At 43.0% G+C, this 17,409-nt stretch overlaps 1 protein-coding gene across 1 annotated transcript in view; it reads right to left on the reverse strand.

Annotated features, from left to right (window-relative positions):
• arrdc1b (arrestin domain containing 1b) overlaps nucleotides 1-15,410 on the reverse strand; it is a 33,271-nt gene extending 17,861 nt beyond the window's left edge. Inside the window, exon 1 of the mRNA XM_076079748.1 lies at nucleotides 15,242-15,410. Coding sequence (XP_075935863.1) covers nucleotides 15,242-15,359 — 118 coding nt within the window. The 5' untranslated portion in view covers nucleotides 15,360-15,410. The remainder of the gene's footprint in view (nucleotides 1-15,241) is intronic.
• Between the last annotated feature and the right edge of the window lie 1,999 nt (nucleotides 15,411-17,409).

Here is a 17,409-nt window from a genome sequence, read left to right on the forward strand (position 1 = left end):
CCTGACAAACTGAACCGTTTGTATTACTACATAGTCCAACTTAACTAAATGCAAACGTGTGGACTCAGTATATGAACTATAACGTAGGATATAAGAGTTATATAACTCAGTATAACTTGCAATGCGTGGACGTCGAGGGCAGAGAGACAGTTATGCGCTGCACTCTCCCCATGAGCCTGGCTACTGTTGGCAGATTTAACCCCGTTGTGAGGCCAGATGTCTCTATCTTTGTTTTGACCAACTTCCTACCAATCACGCTGACCCGGGACCTCTGCTGACCTCACCAGAAAACAACTCAGCACCATCTAGTGGACTGAAAAAGTAATTGATTTGATTTTTCTAAAAACAAAAAAATATAATTTTTTTTTAATAGTTTATATAATAAAAGATCGATACGTGGCGTCCGTGTATCGATACAATATCGCCACGCAAAATATCGCGATACTATGCTGTATCGATTTTTCCCCCCACCCCTAATAGACCGTCTGTCTGCGGCTGAATAATGGGCCGACCTCCACACAGACGTGTGGAGCCGGATGGACCTGGAGTAGTAATGATGTGTCTGATGAGACATAGAAACGATATGTCCTCATGTTTCAGTAGAAACTTAGCCTCGAGTCTTCTGCCTGGTTCTAGTTTAACCTCAAGATATGTTTCATGTTGGCATAGATCACTGCTGTTCCTTTTCTTGTGTGAACGTGGAAGACTTTCCCTTTGTCCCTCAGGGGCAAACAATTATGGAGACTTTGGGGAGAATTACTTAATTAGTTACACATGTGCGTCCATCCACCTCTAATGTTAGGGGATTGAGACTTAAGAGGAACAATAATAATGCATCAAAGAGAGGCTCGTGCTTGTGACAGCGCTGGACTGATAAATAGCCCTACAGGTAAGAGCGAAATATGTATTTTTGAATTTGGAATAAAATGTCTTTTTAAGGAATAAATTACGACTCGAAGTAGGGATATTGAGGTTATTTAGCAGGCTATGCCACCTAGACCATCAGGCTAGCTGACCTGTTTTATTTATTCCTTACATAGTGGGCTTACTGGTGGGGTGGAGGAATGCAATAGTGAATAGCACCAACACATGGGCGGTGTATCGACGCTAGAAGACACCAAAGCAGATGTCATATATTACATTTCTTTCTTTTCAAGCTCGGACAGCCAAGCGTGAAACACATTGTCAATTAGAAGTGCTTTCTTCTGTTTTTAAAATGTTTTCACACTTATGGGCTATGTATAGTTACCATGTGCATAAAAACAGGTGGATGAAAAAGTGCACGATAACAAGTCTGACAGAATTTCTTGGTGAAAATTGAGGAGATTAATCTAGCACTAACAGATTCATGCTAAAATTGCGATCTACGAGGCCCAGCTTCGAGTAGTCCAGAAATAGTGCAGTGAAACTCAATTCACGAGATTCTGTTTGGTTTTGTGAAGCCGACAGTCTCCGACTCATCCACACACCAGCAGCTATGGATCACACCTTGCTGCTGCCAGCACAGGAATCCTTGCCAGGGGCCAGCTCTCCACAGACTGAACCACAGCCTGAGGGAGACTGACACTCGGTAGTAAGAGGGAAGCCAGCAGCACAGCTCTGACTCAGCTGCTGCCGGGATTCATTGCCAGCTCACTGGAGTCCGTCCAGGTCCTCTCCACGGTTCAATGAGAGTGGCCGTAGGCGGAGATGATCCCGGTGCTACTACTCATTAGGACTTTACGAACTAGACCGCGTGGGCAGTCTACGCGATCCAGGAGAGAAGATAGAATCCGTGGAGTTTCAAGATCTGGCTGCCTAGACATGACCGCTGTGTTACATTGTATCAAATGGGTCTGTGATGTGGGTTAGAACAGGACGTTGGTGGGTCACGGAGGACGTGGGTGGGAGTCACAGGTGTGGTAGTGGTGAGTATGTGGGAAGGTGAGATTATGTGTTTTGTGCCGTCGTGCATATGTACAGTGTATTCTGTTTGTAGTGCACTTGGGTGGCCGAGCGCCTCAGAAGGGATGATTAAGTCAAACTTAAGATGTCATAAAATGAGAAACTCACTATGTTACGTAGAGGATACTGATGCTGCTATACCGGACTGTTAATAATAATAATAATAATAATAATAATAATAATACATTTTATTTATAGAGCGCTTTTCATAATACTCAAAGACACTTTACATTAAAATCATCATATATAAAAGCTATACATTAAAAACATAAAACACACAATAATGGTCACACATTAAAAGCAGTTTTGAAAAGGTGGGTTTTGATTTGGGATTTGAATATGGAAAGGTCAGTGCAGTCTCGGATGTGTTTGGGGAGAGAGTTCCAGAGGGAGGGGGCAGATATGGAGAAGGCTCTGTCACCCCATGTCCGGTGCTTGGACCTGAGTGGAAGGGACAGGAGGTTGGCATCAGAGGAGCGGAGCCGACGTTGTACTGAGTCCGATACCAAAATGCTACTTAGTAAAAGAAATAAACTTTTTTTTGCTCCAGTTAACAAAAGAAGCCAAACTTTTTAATAAATGTTAAATTTTGTTTTAAGACAAGCAGACGAAGTAGAACTACGCCCGAGTAAAGCAGTCTAGAAGTGGATATATATGATCCAAGAATCAGTAGAGAAGATACAGAACCCACCAGACATTCATTCCTGCTTTTGTTGCATTAATCCTACATTTATGTAATCCTACATTTACAATGGTCAATTATCATTGGCAAAAAAAAAACCTTTTCTCCAAAATATGAGTTTGTTGTCAGTTTAACCCATGTTTAGGTCAGATTCACCAACGAGAACTGGCTTAACTGTTAGCAAATACGGTTGCCATACAGTCTAGTGGTTTACTACTTAATATATATATATATATATATATATATATATATATATATATATATATATATATATATATATATATATATATATATATATTTCTCCCTCGGGACGTCATTTGTGCCACATTCTCTTCCACCTCTCCCTGTGCCGGAATGTTGTCCTTCAGGGCATTCTTTCCTGAAAGTATGTGCCAGTTACGCAATACTGTCGTTTGCTCTGTCATCAGATTTCCCAAACAAAGAGCAGCTATTTGCACTCTGGCACGCACAACAACGCGAAACATTGAGTGAGAAAAATGACTTCTGCAACAACTGTTCCCAGAACTTTTCCCAGAGAAAAAGGCCAAACTGTCTGTGGGATAAAGCCATTAAGTCAGAGCTTGCTGCTTGTTGCATCAGGACATGGGAAAATTTGTCAGCTTGGGGGGGGGGGGGGGGGGGGCTTGCAGGGAAGCTGGGCTGATAACGTCAGTTCTTTATTTACACTGATTACGCCGAGTCCAGCTTTAGCTAAGGTCTGAACTTTACAGGGAACAAAGCCCGAATGAGGAAACCCCCTAACCCTCTCAGACACAACACACCAGAGAACAACCCCGAACAGGAGGATTTCAGCCTGAATAACTTAAATTGATCGGCATTCCTCACATAACACCAAAAGGCTCCTCGGACGTCACGTAGACATTCCAGCATAATGAGGCACGGATACTCCCAAAGCTGTGTCTGTGTGATAAGGCTGGATCGGTCTAAAAGAAGCTCCTGTAGAAAGTAGAAAACCTGCATGGGGAGGCAGCAGTTCAGTCGGCGTTAGACATCATTTGGATGGATGATGCTGGAAAAACTCAGATAAATTAGCCTTAACGGGTTTAGTTATAAGTGAGGGGTCCACATATGAAAACGGGCTGCTCCTAAACACACAGTACCTCTCAGCAAAGAAGGCATTTATATGTGTATGAGTATGTCAGACGCTGCTTGTGTAGCATTGAAGGACAGACCGTCCTGTGCTTGCTGTATTCATAGAGAGAGTCCAACAGAATCATACGGCACGACGATGGATGACTATTTTGTTTTGCCATGTCTCTGCAAGTCACACGCAGCGAGGTCAGACCTCAAACAGAGAGGATGTTTTCAGGTAGAGTTTTGAGAAAGCCGTGAAGGACAGGGAACAAAACGCACCAGGAGCCACTGACCCGCTGTTCCCTGAATGTTTCTAAAACCTTTTGTCAAGAAGAAAATTCTAGAATATCTTTTCCACAAACCCCAGAGCTCAAAGCCTTCACTTTGACAGCCGAGTAATCCGACGCCACCTTCACTACCTTCATTAAATCTTTAGGCGCTGCGAACAATTAGTCCCTCTCTCTTTTCTCCCTTTCTAATGCTTCTCAGTGAGACGTATCAAACGCAGCCACCTGATCTCATGATCTATTACTCCTGGCTGTAAGGGAATCCCCCGCAGCAGAATAGAGCCTGCGCTGTTTCGTTCAGACGTGCTGAGTTACCTCTCTGTGATCAGCGACAGGCTGAAAGGCTTCAGTGAGCGAAAGAGAGATATGAATGCACGGCTTCATGCCCTCGATCGCAGCTTTTCAACCGTCAACTGAGAAGCAACAGGGACACAAAGTCAGGAGCTGCACTCAAGAGTCTGAACGTTCCTTTAGTGCATTTGTGCATGACGATTGAAGAAGCGTGAAGAGGAGTTCAATCAGGTCTAATAGACAGTTTGAGACGGACGTCGGCATGATTCGACAGAGTAAGCATGTTGTTCTCTGTAACTTACTGTTGTGCCACTGTGATGTGTTTGAACGGATGTTGAAGACGAGACGTACAGAATGAGTGTGGCAGTGTTGAGAGAAGACACAACACGATTGACAACAGACCCCTCTGTGAAAAAACAAAAACGAATATCCGAATCCCAAAATGGGAAACCGAATACCCAACAAACATATGTCTCAGTTGTTGAATACCCGGGTACAGTCCTGTAAAGGGCATATACACTAACCGTGTCATAAACAATCACAAACATTCTCTAAATAGGCCCAAAGCTAATATTCAAGTTTTGAAATATTTGGTAATACATGGGTCATTCTCAAATTATTATTATCACAAAAGCCTGAAAGACAACTGAGTGCATTGTGCTGGTTACTTATAGTGAAATAAAATACACATTGAAACAATGAAAGAAATAAGTAAAGTGTCTGTTTCCACCTTTTCAGGAAATTGACGACACAACTGCTATCCTCTCCAGTAACATAATATACATATTCCTATCCCTAATATTATTACATATTATATAACTATTGCAGTCTGAATGAAGTCTGTTTAAATTATAGCATGCTCGGGTTAGACCTGGCAACTATTGTTAACAATGCAAACCCCATTACATCAGTTCCTCTCAGGAACGTATTTCAATGAGGAGCTTGTCAGCCGATCAACAATGAATCAAAAGTCTGTCTGTAATGTACCTCAGTTTCCCTGGTCAGACCATGTGTCGTAAACTCTGCTTACTTGGCTACCCAACATCCTTTGCTGCATCACACACCTGTAAGCCTGACAACGTGCAGACTGGTGACAAATTAAAGGAACGATCTCAATAAATGAGTGGAGGAAAGGAATGCAGATTGTTCCACAGAGTTTGATGATATCAATCATCTGCTTCACAGTCTCCAGGTCTCCGCCAGCACTCTCCTCCACCTTCATCACAACACTTTGCACACTTTGGTCCGTTAATAATGTTTGTGCTTGCGTGTGTTTGAGTTTAGGATGCATATACACATCTGCATGTCCAGCACACACACACACACACACACCCACACACGCACACACAAATCCCCGGGTATGTTTGCATGCATGTCAAAGAGGCTTATCCGTGCAGAAGTTACATCACATAAACAACCAGCAGACATGTAATCTGCACTCTGCACACTCGCTCCCACGTTACCCATCTCGCCACCAAGTTTCCACATTTCACCGCGTTAGCATCAAATCCAGACGGACGTCGTGATTGGAGGAAGATACACACACACTCTGTATTCTCTCTGTATTCAGTGTTTCAGGACAACAACACGTTTAGCAGCTACATCTTGACCCGCTTCTCATTATCCCACATGGAGCAGAAAGGGAATTAATGGCCTGTCCTGAATCACTGTGCATCTCTAAAAACATCAATTTAAGATCAAGATGTTGAGATCAGGATGAAAACTGAGGCAAAAAAACAATCAAAACTTGTAATCATGACAGCTAAGATCACCAGATCAACTATGAATCGTTGCGATTCAACTCTCACAGTCATTATGTGTTGATACTACTCCAGCTACGTTCGTTGCGAACACTGATCTTCTCTGTGTTTCGTATGCAGCTACATAACAGCAGTAAAGAGATCTTTACTCTGGTGCAAGCTGCAGTCATCAGCTTTGAAAGTGTGATTAGTCATTTAGTATCAGCGGACGCCCAACAGCGACCTTCAGACCTTCTGGATGTAACCGTCACTAGTCCCAGCTGATTTTATGATGTGGGTGTGTTAGAACTGCTAGTTGTGCTATTAGTGGCATGTAGGCACACGTGAACCATTATCAGGAGCTAAAGTTTAGAGAAGGCTGACACAGAGATGTTCACGTGTCATGGTGGACCTCCTGTTTACAGGCGTAATAGGTTCAACAACAACAGCTGCCGATGGTTTGGGGCTTATAGAATACTATGGGCCTCAGGAAGCGTTGTGAAGCAAACGTCCTCTTATTTTTGTTCTGATCCAAGATTTGTTCTCATTTTGTTGCTATGGCAGCAGCCACCCTAACTTCTTCAGGAGCCGTCATAGTTGTTTAGAACGAACGCTTCGCCCCTCACACACCTAGCAGCCGGTAGCTCCTCACAGGACACCAATTGCAAACGCATTATTTGAAGCCTCACGAGATGGATTTTTGTGTGATATGTAATCCTGAGCATCCAGCTGCCGTGCACAGTTTATCTACTCTAATAACAATCGGCCACACACCTGCAATATATGATCGAGTGGGTTTTATCATTCAGCACAGCTGGATAAGAGCAGATTTGGATGGTTAAGAAGAACAAAAGATCAAGAGAAATTTAAGACAAAGCTGCATGAGACCTGACGTTAGTGCGATAGTCTCCAATGAGCCAGTGCTAAAAAAAACTGACAAGAAAGAAGAGGCAAACATATTCAAAGTATTATATACTGCTTCTTCCAGCCTTCCACACACACACACACACACACACACACACACACACACACACACACACACACACACACACACACACACACACACACACACACACACACACACACACACACACACACACACACACACACACACTATGTTCCACGGCTGAAGAGAGAAATGGAAGCAGAAACAAAAGAAAGCAGAAACTTTGTGGAACTAACTAATGTCCTGAATTGAACATGACAATAACAATACATATAAATACATACAGTATATGTACTGTATGTATGTGGGAGGTTGTTGGCCACACAACAGCTGGACACTGAAGCAAGTGGAGGTTATGTGCCTTGCTCAAGGGCACCTTGACATAGGTCAGATGAAGGGGCTGATCTGTTGACGCTCATCCCTTTTTTCTGTGAACCAACCAGACAACTTTTCCAATCATCACCAACTTTCTTCCGACCCTACAGCTCTGTGAATGGGCCAAACACAAGCACGTGTCCCACAGTGGAATAATTCTCAGCTGTGACAAAGGACGAGTAAAAATGTAGGTGAGGAGGGAGAGGTCGATGGAGGATTAGCAGCATGCGGGAGGAAGATAAAAACGATGATTGAAACCTCTCATGGCTCCTCAAAAGCTGAACCAAACACACACACACACACACACACACACACACACACACACACACACACACACACACACACACACACACACACACACACACACACACACACACACACACACACACACACACACACACACACACACACACACACACACACACACACACACACACACACACACGTTCTCCTCTAAATATGGGCTATAAAAGACTTAATCTGTGTGTCCTGCAGTGAGTTATTCAATGTGGTGTCTCACTTCACATGGACCAAAACTTCCCAGCCCTCTTAGTAAATACCACATACTGCTTCTCTGCTGTCTTTGAGATTACCTCTAAATGCTGCAATAATATATTTTTTGGCCTCTTGGGTCAGAATAATCCACAACTGGCATAAAACATATCTGGCTCTTTAGCGGCTATATGTCGGCTGTTTGGTGCTGAGCAGGTAGTGTACAGTGTGTTCATGAGAGACTGTTTGCTAAAAACAGATGCTAAAGTTGCTGTTAATAAGAGATAAATCGCAATAAATGTATCTTAAAACCTAAAAACTATGAGAGAAGAAAGAGGCTACAGGCTTCAGGGTTCATCTGCCAGCGAGTGACGAGTATGAAAATACTGATCGATGCATCTTTAAGTTACGGTTGGATTGAGATTATTCGCTCGGCATGTGGGCCAGCACGACCACATCACGTGACATTTCACAACACACCAGCACAAGCGCAGAAGCAACTTCTTATCTCCCAGTTGACACTTCTATCTTTAGTTTGTTTGGTAGCGCTAATCATTGTTTTGTTCCACTTCCACACAAAGAATGACATCCTCTCTGCAAACTCGTTTTACAAAGCAGAGGAAGTGGGAGAGCTTTTAGAGAGAGAGGAAGAGGAAGAGAGGGAGTGATCTGCGGGGGGGTTGGGGGTGTGTCTGTACTTATCAGGGGGAATGAGACAGAATCCTCTTATGATAGACCTAAATAACCAGCCGTGGGGTTAGGCTCGGTTGGTTATGGGGGTCAAAGGATGCTTATTATTATTATTATTATCAGGACTATAGTCCATGGGGCAGAGGGAGCAGCTGGTGCCAAGACTTCCAGCTGACAGCACCACTTCTATGGGCGCAGTGCTCCCACTGATGAAGTACTGCACATGGGGATCGATGCCACCCGCCCACACAGAAGGGAAGCAGAGAGAATGGAGTCACCGTTTATCACGCTGAGTCATCATATGTCACGCTCTGGACAAAAGATACCAACGTCGAGAGGGAATAAAACCCCTCCAGTTCAAGATTATTTATGAACCTTTATAGTTAGCAGGTCTCAAAGGACATTAAAAAAACACAAGGGAGAAAACAATTACCCGCAAGAATCGGATTTAGAAGTATTAATCCCAAAACACAACAAAGGATGCCAAAAGGGAAGGCTTTCAAACCAACCTTAAAACAAACACAAACAGACTTCATGCTTTGCCTCTTTTGTTTTCAATGTACCTTTTGAATTGAATTACCAAATTAAATATTTTTAAATAAAATGTACTATTCTTATTACTATTATTAGTAGTGTTATCATTAGTGGCACAACCACCAGTACTACCAGCATTAGTAGCAGAAGGAGTAGCAGTTGTAGTTGCAGTGGGAGTAGTGGTAGTACTACTCGTAGTAATATTAGTACTTGTAGTGGCAGAAATAGTTGCACTTGTAGTAGGGGTTGCACCAGTAGTGTTGTAGTAGTGGTAGAAGTAGTAGTACTAACAGTAGTAGTCCAATAGCCACAGTAGTAGCAGCACATAGTGCTAGTTGTGGTAGCAGTTGTCGTAGTATTAGTAGTAGTAGTAGTGGTAGTAGTGGTAGTAGTAGTAGTGGTAGTAGAGGTAGTGGTAGTAGTGGTAGTAGTAGAGGTAGTGGTAGGAAAATAGATTTCTGACACATTATTCATTCCATTAACTTGAATCTACTTAAAGACCGGTGTGTCTTCAGGATGTCTCCGTGCAGACACGTCTCCATTAGTCGCCCTCGGGGCAGTGATGTCACGATACACTCAGGCCTCTGAGTCTAGATGGTCACACAGAAGCCCCGGCCTGCAGGGACGTCCTCATGAGCCAGGTCAAAGAGATACTCACACACTGGATTCATTGATTTATTTCATGTCACTTTTCTTGTTTTTCCTTAAGGGAGCCAAAACAGTGATGAACGAACTGCTAAAGCGGCATTAATCCAGTCTGTGAACACCTTCATTTTTGTTTCTTATAGTCTGTCTGCTTCGATCTAATCCTGCTCGAGCGTGCACTGAACACACGTGCATGCCCCTGCCTGCACAGTGTTAGAGGCCAATAAACAAGTTCAAACTGCTTGATAACTAATACATTTCTCTTGCTGCGTCAACCCAACATCCCCACTGTTACTCCCTAGACTAACATTCTGTAGCAACAGCAGTCACAGTGAGAGGATGATGAGGACGTTATCGACGTAACAGAATTATAGACCCGTATAGATACAGGTTCTCCAAGTTGCACAAAGGATTAGGTGTTTTTTTAGGTGACACTTCAGAGTATTTAATGACACCACTGTAATAACAGTAAATGCTGTCTTTCCTAAATGCGGTTTGGTTTTCCTGAAGTGTCACCAATACACTGTAGATAGTTACAGAAGTGCTCCAGTGATTTAGAATTGCACATACATAAAAATTGGGGGACTTGCTAGAGCCATATGAAAAACAATAATGGTCAAAAACCCAAAGTAACGGAGGCTGAGATTACCGACACCCACTGAATATTGATCACACACCCCGTGGTTGTCCCACGATAAGCTTTCCTTAATAGATTCTTTGTTGAACTGATTGCTGCTGTGTGAACAGGTGCTGACTTGCCCAGGATGGAACAAACAATGCGGTTTAACCCACAGCCACGGAAGACTACCGAAAATTGTTAATTCGAGTGACATTTTGACTGAAACAGGGAGAAACAGGATGGATACGTGATTCTCTGACTACGTACCAAAGTATCACCTTGAAAAAACATGACTCTTACCATGTGATTCACAAACCACAAGTGTAAGTGTGTGTACGCGTGTGCGTGTGTGTGTGTGTACACATGCCTGTGGCCAGTTTCGTGTGAACCCGAGGCGGACGTCTACTCTTGTTTACATAAAGCCGGTGGTTTGTATCACCACAGATGATGATTGGGTTACAGTGAATGTTTGTGTTTCTGCTTTGCTGAAAGCTTAGCGAGGCTCCACTACTGTCATCTGAGATACAAAAGAACTACACACCTTTAAGGTCTCGTTTACACCCGACGCCGTTTCTAAGTCTGCACAGCGGAGATTAAAAAAAAAGACAAATGAGACTACAGATGGGCAGGAAGTCAGATCAAGTGGACTTTCGCTTGAGGTGATTCATTTCCTGTTAAATTTGCCACTCCAAAGCGTACTTGCATGCAGTCACCGGGTCTGTACATTTCAGTCTTTTGAGTGTTGGAGCCCCTACACTGTACAGGTACGTCCTACATGAGATAAAATGTCCGCACAAGCTGAGACACTGAGTCAAAGCGGCAGCATCTCGTGTATCAGGTGACTATACATGCTGCTAAGTGCAGGGAGGCCGTCCAAGACACAAGAGGAGACTAAACCGAACAGACAGGCCGGCTACGCCCACAACCTCAGATCTATAACTCACCATTAACACGGAGGGATCCCCTGCTGCTGTCTGTCAATACCCCCCAAAATCAACTGCAGGAAATCTAGCTGGTAGAGAAAAAATATTTCACAATTCATCCTGAGGGGGGACAAGAATGTGCAGAGCAAATTTCAGGAAGTCCAATAGTTGTCGAGACATTTCACTCAAAACCATAAATGTCGACCTCGCGGTGGCGCTAGATGCAAAAATCAGAGGGTCACCAAAGCCAGTCGGCTTCACCATCTGGGAACCATGGATGTGTGTCCCAAATCAAATTTCAGCAATCCCTCCAATAGTTAAGATATTTCAGTCTGGAGTGTTGGCCTGACACACATTGCCATCCACAGATCAATGCCGCTGATATGGCTGAACAGACAATAATAGTTTCCAGGATGAAAGTCAGACGCAATACATACACCCGTTCACCCCGCCACCCTGGCTTTTTAGGACAAAGTATTTACATGGATGGTAAACCACGTGCTGCAGAATCATGTTATATGAACAGAATTTCGAGTAATAAGAGGTATAAACTATGTTGTACTGCATGTCCTACATCATGTGTAAGTAATGTGTATAAGTGGATCCTTCACGCACTTTCATTCATGCGGCCCTGACTCGGCTTTAACGACCGTCTTTGTGAGGAAGCTAATCGATAGAAATGCTTTCTAATGGTCTCCATCATCAATAATACAGTGAGGCGGAGAGTTCAGCGTCTCGGGGAACTTGTATCTGTTTACCATCCCTCTGTACTTTATCGCATCATACGACTTGGTAACTGTACACACCTGACTCGCAATGCTATGTAAATAAAAACACCAAAAAAAAAAAACGGACCCATACAGCTCATATGGTGCCAGCTTCTATGTAACGTAGACTGTGTGTCTCATCAGCCCAGACACAAACACACACTCAAAGGATGTAAAAGCTAAACTTTACAGTCCACTTTGATACCTTAAAGACGGTCCTGCCCTACAAAGTGCTGCTCTCTATTCTTTGGTAAAATATTGGCAGGAAATAGACGCTTTTAAATCCGACTGTGTTGTGGACTCTAGACCTCTGAATGGAAGCGAAATGGGAAGGTGGGGCCGGGCCATATGGCCCATTCTATCACAATATAGGTCATTTCATATTTGAATAAGATATATATCACGATATAGCATGTTTTCTGATAATTGAATAAATAAATAGCTTGTATGAAATAACCACATGGTTGTTTTCGTATGCTCCTGTGTGAATTAAATACGTAATAAGAAGAACAGAATATATTCTCATTTAATGAGGAACCTTAGGGCAAAATCATCATAACAAAGCAAACAAATAAACCAGGAGAATTCACTACTCTTCCTGATTAAAGGATCAGGATGGATCTGCCTTAATGAGACGTCGGTCGCCAACTGAATGCAAATAAATGGATTCGATGCGGAACCGAATTTACATCAACAAACCTGCAACTTCTCTGTGTTCTCTCCTCAAGACACAAAAACAGGAAATTCTCACTCTCGCACAAAGCAGACACTCACACATTTCCCTGCTTCAGCATGTTTCAAGCCGTCTGACTGATGGAATCATCGGCACTCGCGGCTGAGAGGGGTGATGTCACTGAACACATAATGCAGCCTCGGCATTTATGGCACATTAACGGGCAGGCTGAAAGCTCCTGATGCAGCCCAACAAGTCCCCTCAGTTGGAGTACCTTCGCCCAGGAAAGTGAGTGGAGGACTCTCACCGAGGGCAAAAACAACACCGCCTCGTACATCACCTCTTAAAACACACTTTCACAGGCAAAGCTTTAGAGTCCTTTACCATTCTGAGAGACAAGACGAGCAATAGTTTATGCTGTAACAGAAAAATTGAAACAGACTACAAAAAGGCCCTCCCGTGCTGCACTGTGGTCCACACATAACGACATGAAGGGGGAGCAAACAACGACGCAGCTAACAGTGCTGACAGAGATAACAGTGTTGAATTTAAAGTCAACTATAAAAATAAAAAAAACTTAAGTATAGGGGGGGTCAGATTACTGCATACCATGTACACATTTATAATTTTGAATTAATTAAAAAATAATTCCATGTTCTGTCGCGTTAGTCCATTCCATTTCCTGATTTTTAGGTTTTGGCAGTGGTTTGGTTTCAGTATCGGTATCGAGATATTTAGGCAGGATATGGTACCGAACACTATCACATGCACTAACAAGCCCGGTTATGTGAACAAAGCACAGAGAAGCTCCCCCACACACCAAGAGAGTGACAAATAGTTGTTTGCTGCCATATTACTGCTCTAAAAATGTAATAGAGAACCTACAATTTCTCTTAAATTGTGTTTTGATTTTCGTTTTTTTTTATGTTAATTTGACTTTATCTTCATACAAATTTGAAAACACTTTTTTTGAAGTGATGGATTCAGCATCAGTATTTGTATCTAAACATCTGTCAGAGCGCAGAGCACTGAAAGCGCACTGTGGTTGTTCACACTGTGCTGCAGGCGAGGTGGTGTGAAATCAGAATTACAGAGAAATGAAACTGGGATTACCGACCACCAGTGAATGCAACAGACACTATGCGTGTCCTTGTGTCCTTCAGCCAGCATCACGTGCTCCTTTCAGCATCCTAAAAAAAAAGAAGACTTGTAGTGAGCTGTCCACTTGACTCGGAGAAGCTCTCCTTGCCGTCTGTACGCTCCAAGGACGGACGGCCCGCGTCCAGAACAGCAGCCCCCTCTGCAGCGTTTAACTCGGGAACGACGCCTGGTGTCAGGTGGTGTCTCGCAGTGTGACCTCACAGCGTGACCTCACAGTGTAACACAGCTCAGCGGGAGCTCTGACCTCTGCTGTAAGCCATCTGCCTCAGGTCGGCCTGTGCATGATGGCAAATTAATCTCACTGTGCCTGACCAGCCCACACACAGGTGGACATGGCTGCCGAATAGCCGCACAAAAAAATCTAAATTTGTCCAAGATATTTCGTTAAAAATATGGAATTTAGGTAAAATTGTGTTTTTAATTTCTTAAATCAACAAAAGCTTAACCCATTAAATGTCTTTTTAAGTACAGAAAACTGTTTTTTCGCTTAGTGAATTTATTTTGTTCTCCTATTTTATACACCAGAACGGTCACATGTGATGCAGTCTTCATTGCACTGTCCAGGAGCCCTCTTTATTTACTGTCCTTGTCAATTAGCATACCTCTGTGCCAGACTCCCTTTGAAAAAGAGCCTTTAGTTAAAGTAGATAGCAGCCTCTATTATCAGACAATAATCCCAACAGGGATCGCTGACACACAAGGGATTCTTTGTGTAGCCTACCTCCATGGCAACTCCAAAAGCTGTTCCTCCACCTTGCTCACCTACTTGAGCCCTTATTCTCAGCTACTCCCACAAGTTGGTCTGAGAAGTTGGCAAATATAAGTTTTGAAGGTCCTTTCACACCGTAAAACATGAGAAGAAAGACGTTTTAATAAAGCAGAACAAGTGTCTGACACTTTATAAAAAATAAAAGGTTCTGAAATACATCCCCAACTAATTCAAGGGTTGGTCAAAAAAGAAACAATGTAAGCAACATGTTTTATCAAGCAGGATGTGAGGTTTGAACTCCCGAGCAGCTCCAGCTACGGCACAACAACAGAGTCCTCGGCGGCTGCTCGTGGCATGTGGTGGCATGTGGTGGCGGGTGGAAAAATATTGCACCGTCCACTCCCCAGCTCAGCACCACCTAAATCCGTCATGTCCGCAACAGTTTGTTCTTCTTACACGTTCACGGTCACAAAAATGAGCCATTGACAAGCAACCGCACGGCTGGTATGTAGCCCCTCTATGCTTCCTCGTGTCCAGCCTCGCGGAAGAAAAGTTTATTTACATCGAGCCTTTAGCCGCGCGCTTCCCTGAGCCAGGCGGCGGATGAAAGACACGCTGGCAACATTGTTTCCCCCTTCTGCGTGAATAAAATGTTGAAGGAAAGCTTACCTTTGTACTGCAGCGAGTGGCCGGTTCGTATTTTCACAGTTCCGCTGATGGACTCTCCCGGACCGTAAACCACCTTGTTGTTGGCAAAAGTGATATCAAATTCTTGAAGCTTTCCCATGTTTCCACTCCGCTCCGCTACTCCGCCGCTCTGCGTCTCTGAAAGCAGCGAGGAGGCGATGCTGCGCTCTCACCTGCTGCCGCGAGCCCCCCCCCACCAGAGACCAGTGACGTCACGTTGACAGCCCGTTGAAAGTGATGGGAGGGATGATAACTGATGCGCTATGGTTTATGCACTGAAAGTCTTATGTAATTCAGTTGCAGGATCACTTTGGGTAAAATTATCATGAATCTAAACTGACAGGATCTTATTTTGTAACATTTTATTGCAGACCTCAAATTAAATCATGAATAAAATCAACACAACAAAAGTAAGAAAGAAAGAAAGAAAATTGTCAATATTCTGAATGAATTTAATCCTGCAGGCTTGTGATTTTGTTTTTTGTGCGACTGTTCCCTCTTTAATTTATCCTATTTTTTTATAAAGAGCATGAAAAAGTGACAAAGAGCTCCAATCACCATCAAACAATGTTGGTGAGGCTAAAGAGGTGCGTTGACTTTTTATAAAAAAGTATTTTTCAAACTTCGTAAACAGTATTTCATTTTTTTGGGGGGGGACAAGAATCATAGAAGAACCCAAATATGATCAGAATCAGAACCGTTTATTGCCAACTAGGTTACACGTACAAGGAATTTGACTTGGTGATGAATATTCTTAACTTATATCACCCTTGAATATTGGTTATAAATTTGTAATATCTAACATGCTGCAGGTGCAGTCTCTGCACAGCACGTTCCAAAATGTTACTTCACACTTTCTAAGAAATGTTGTCCATTAGGTACATTCCCCACAGACCTGTCATTACAGATGCATTTCCAGCCCTCATGAGTCCACATGAGTATCGTACCCACGGCTGGATTAACCTGCTGCACACATCTTTGTACTATATGCCTATATTTACTATGCTTTTATGCTACTACCTGGCTCCATATTCGTGTGGGGTCATTTCATTTAGCACAAAGTGACTTTTAAATATGCAACACCTAAGTACTGTAAGGTAAATTCCTCTGATCGTGCACAATGTAATCATGTTAACTTTTTTGATCATGCTGAATCTGGTCATGTAACCTTTGACTGAATGATTCCTGGCCTGATTACCTAAGGAACTAGGAAGTCATCAGATAATGATCAGAAGGTTAATCAACCCTTTTCTCTTTTGAACAAAGACATGCAAGATACAAACTAAAGTACTAACTCATGTCCATTTTGCATTGTTGCATTGTGGGACAAAATATCCGTGAACACCACACAGTAGCCTAATGCATGCTGGCATTTTCAAGTAACACACTAACTGGTGAAAACAGAATATGAATTAGCATTAAAATATGTCTCACAGTACTTCCCATGGCTCATACCCTTCCCATCTCTGCACACACTTCCTGTCTCTGAAAGCGTTTCCTGTCCCTGCCTGTACTTCCTGTCAGCATCGGCAGCTGAAAGTTATGGTGGCTTTGCTGCATGAAGAGCTCACAGAGAAGGACCAAACATGTGCAAGCATTTTCCATCATGGAGGTTTAATATGTTGCATTTAGCAGAAGACAAAAAAAATACATAAAAACACACACGAGACATTAATTCTCTCATCTCTCTTTCTCTTCTCGTGTCATCATGTCACCCGACTGCTAATGTGTAACTGCACTGAGACATATGTTTCCATGACGACAGACAAACACCTCTGTTGCCAAGTTACTGCCCGTATCCATGGAAATCCGGTATGCCTTGGCATCTGATCTGGTCCACAGAATTTTTTGCGTTTTTTGTTTACTGGCGTTGCAAAAGCAGCTTGAATAATGAGTCATTTTGCCATCGCGAGGCTCGTATGTCAGGGGGTAACAGGATAAGATGTTTATGCCATATGTCAGATGCACTGAGCATCAGGAGGAGGTTCATCCATGCCAGTGATGACGAGACAGCCTCATTCATGTCTTTTCTGCCTCAAATGTTGGTTTATGTTTATGGTATATTGCTGAATTAAAACCACATATCACTCATTATTCCTAAAGTGAATTTGTTTAAATGTAGTTATGGTGAGGCAAAGTTAGACGTAACT

The sequence above is a fragment of the Anarhichas minor genome, unplaced genomic scaffold (assembly GCF_050575085.1).
Source record: "Anarhichas minor isolate MPS153535 unplaced genomic scaffold, ASM5057508v1 ptg000073l, whole genome shotgun sequence".
NCBI classification, from domain to species: Eukaryota; Metazoa; Chordata; class Actinopteri; order Perciformes; family Anarhichadidae; genus Anarhichas; species Anarhichas minor.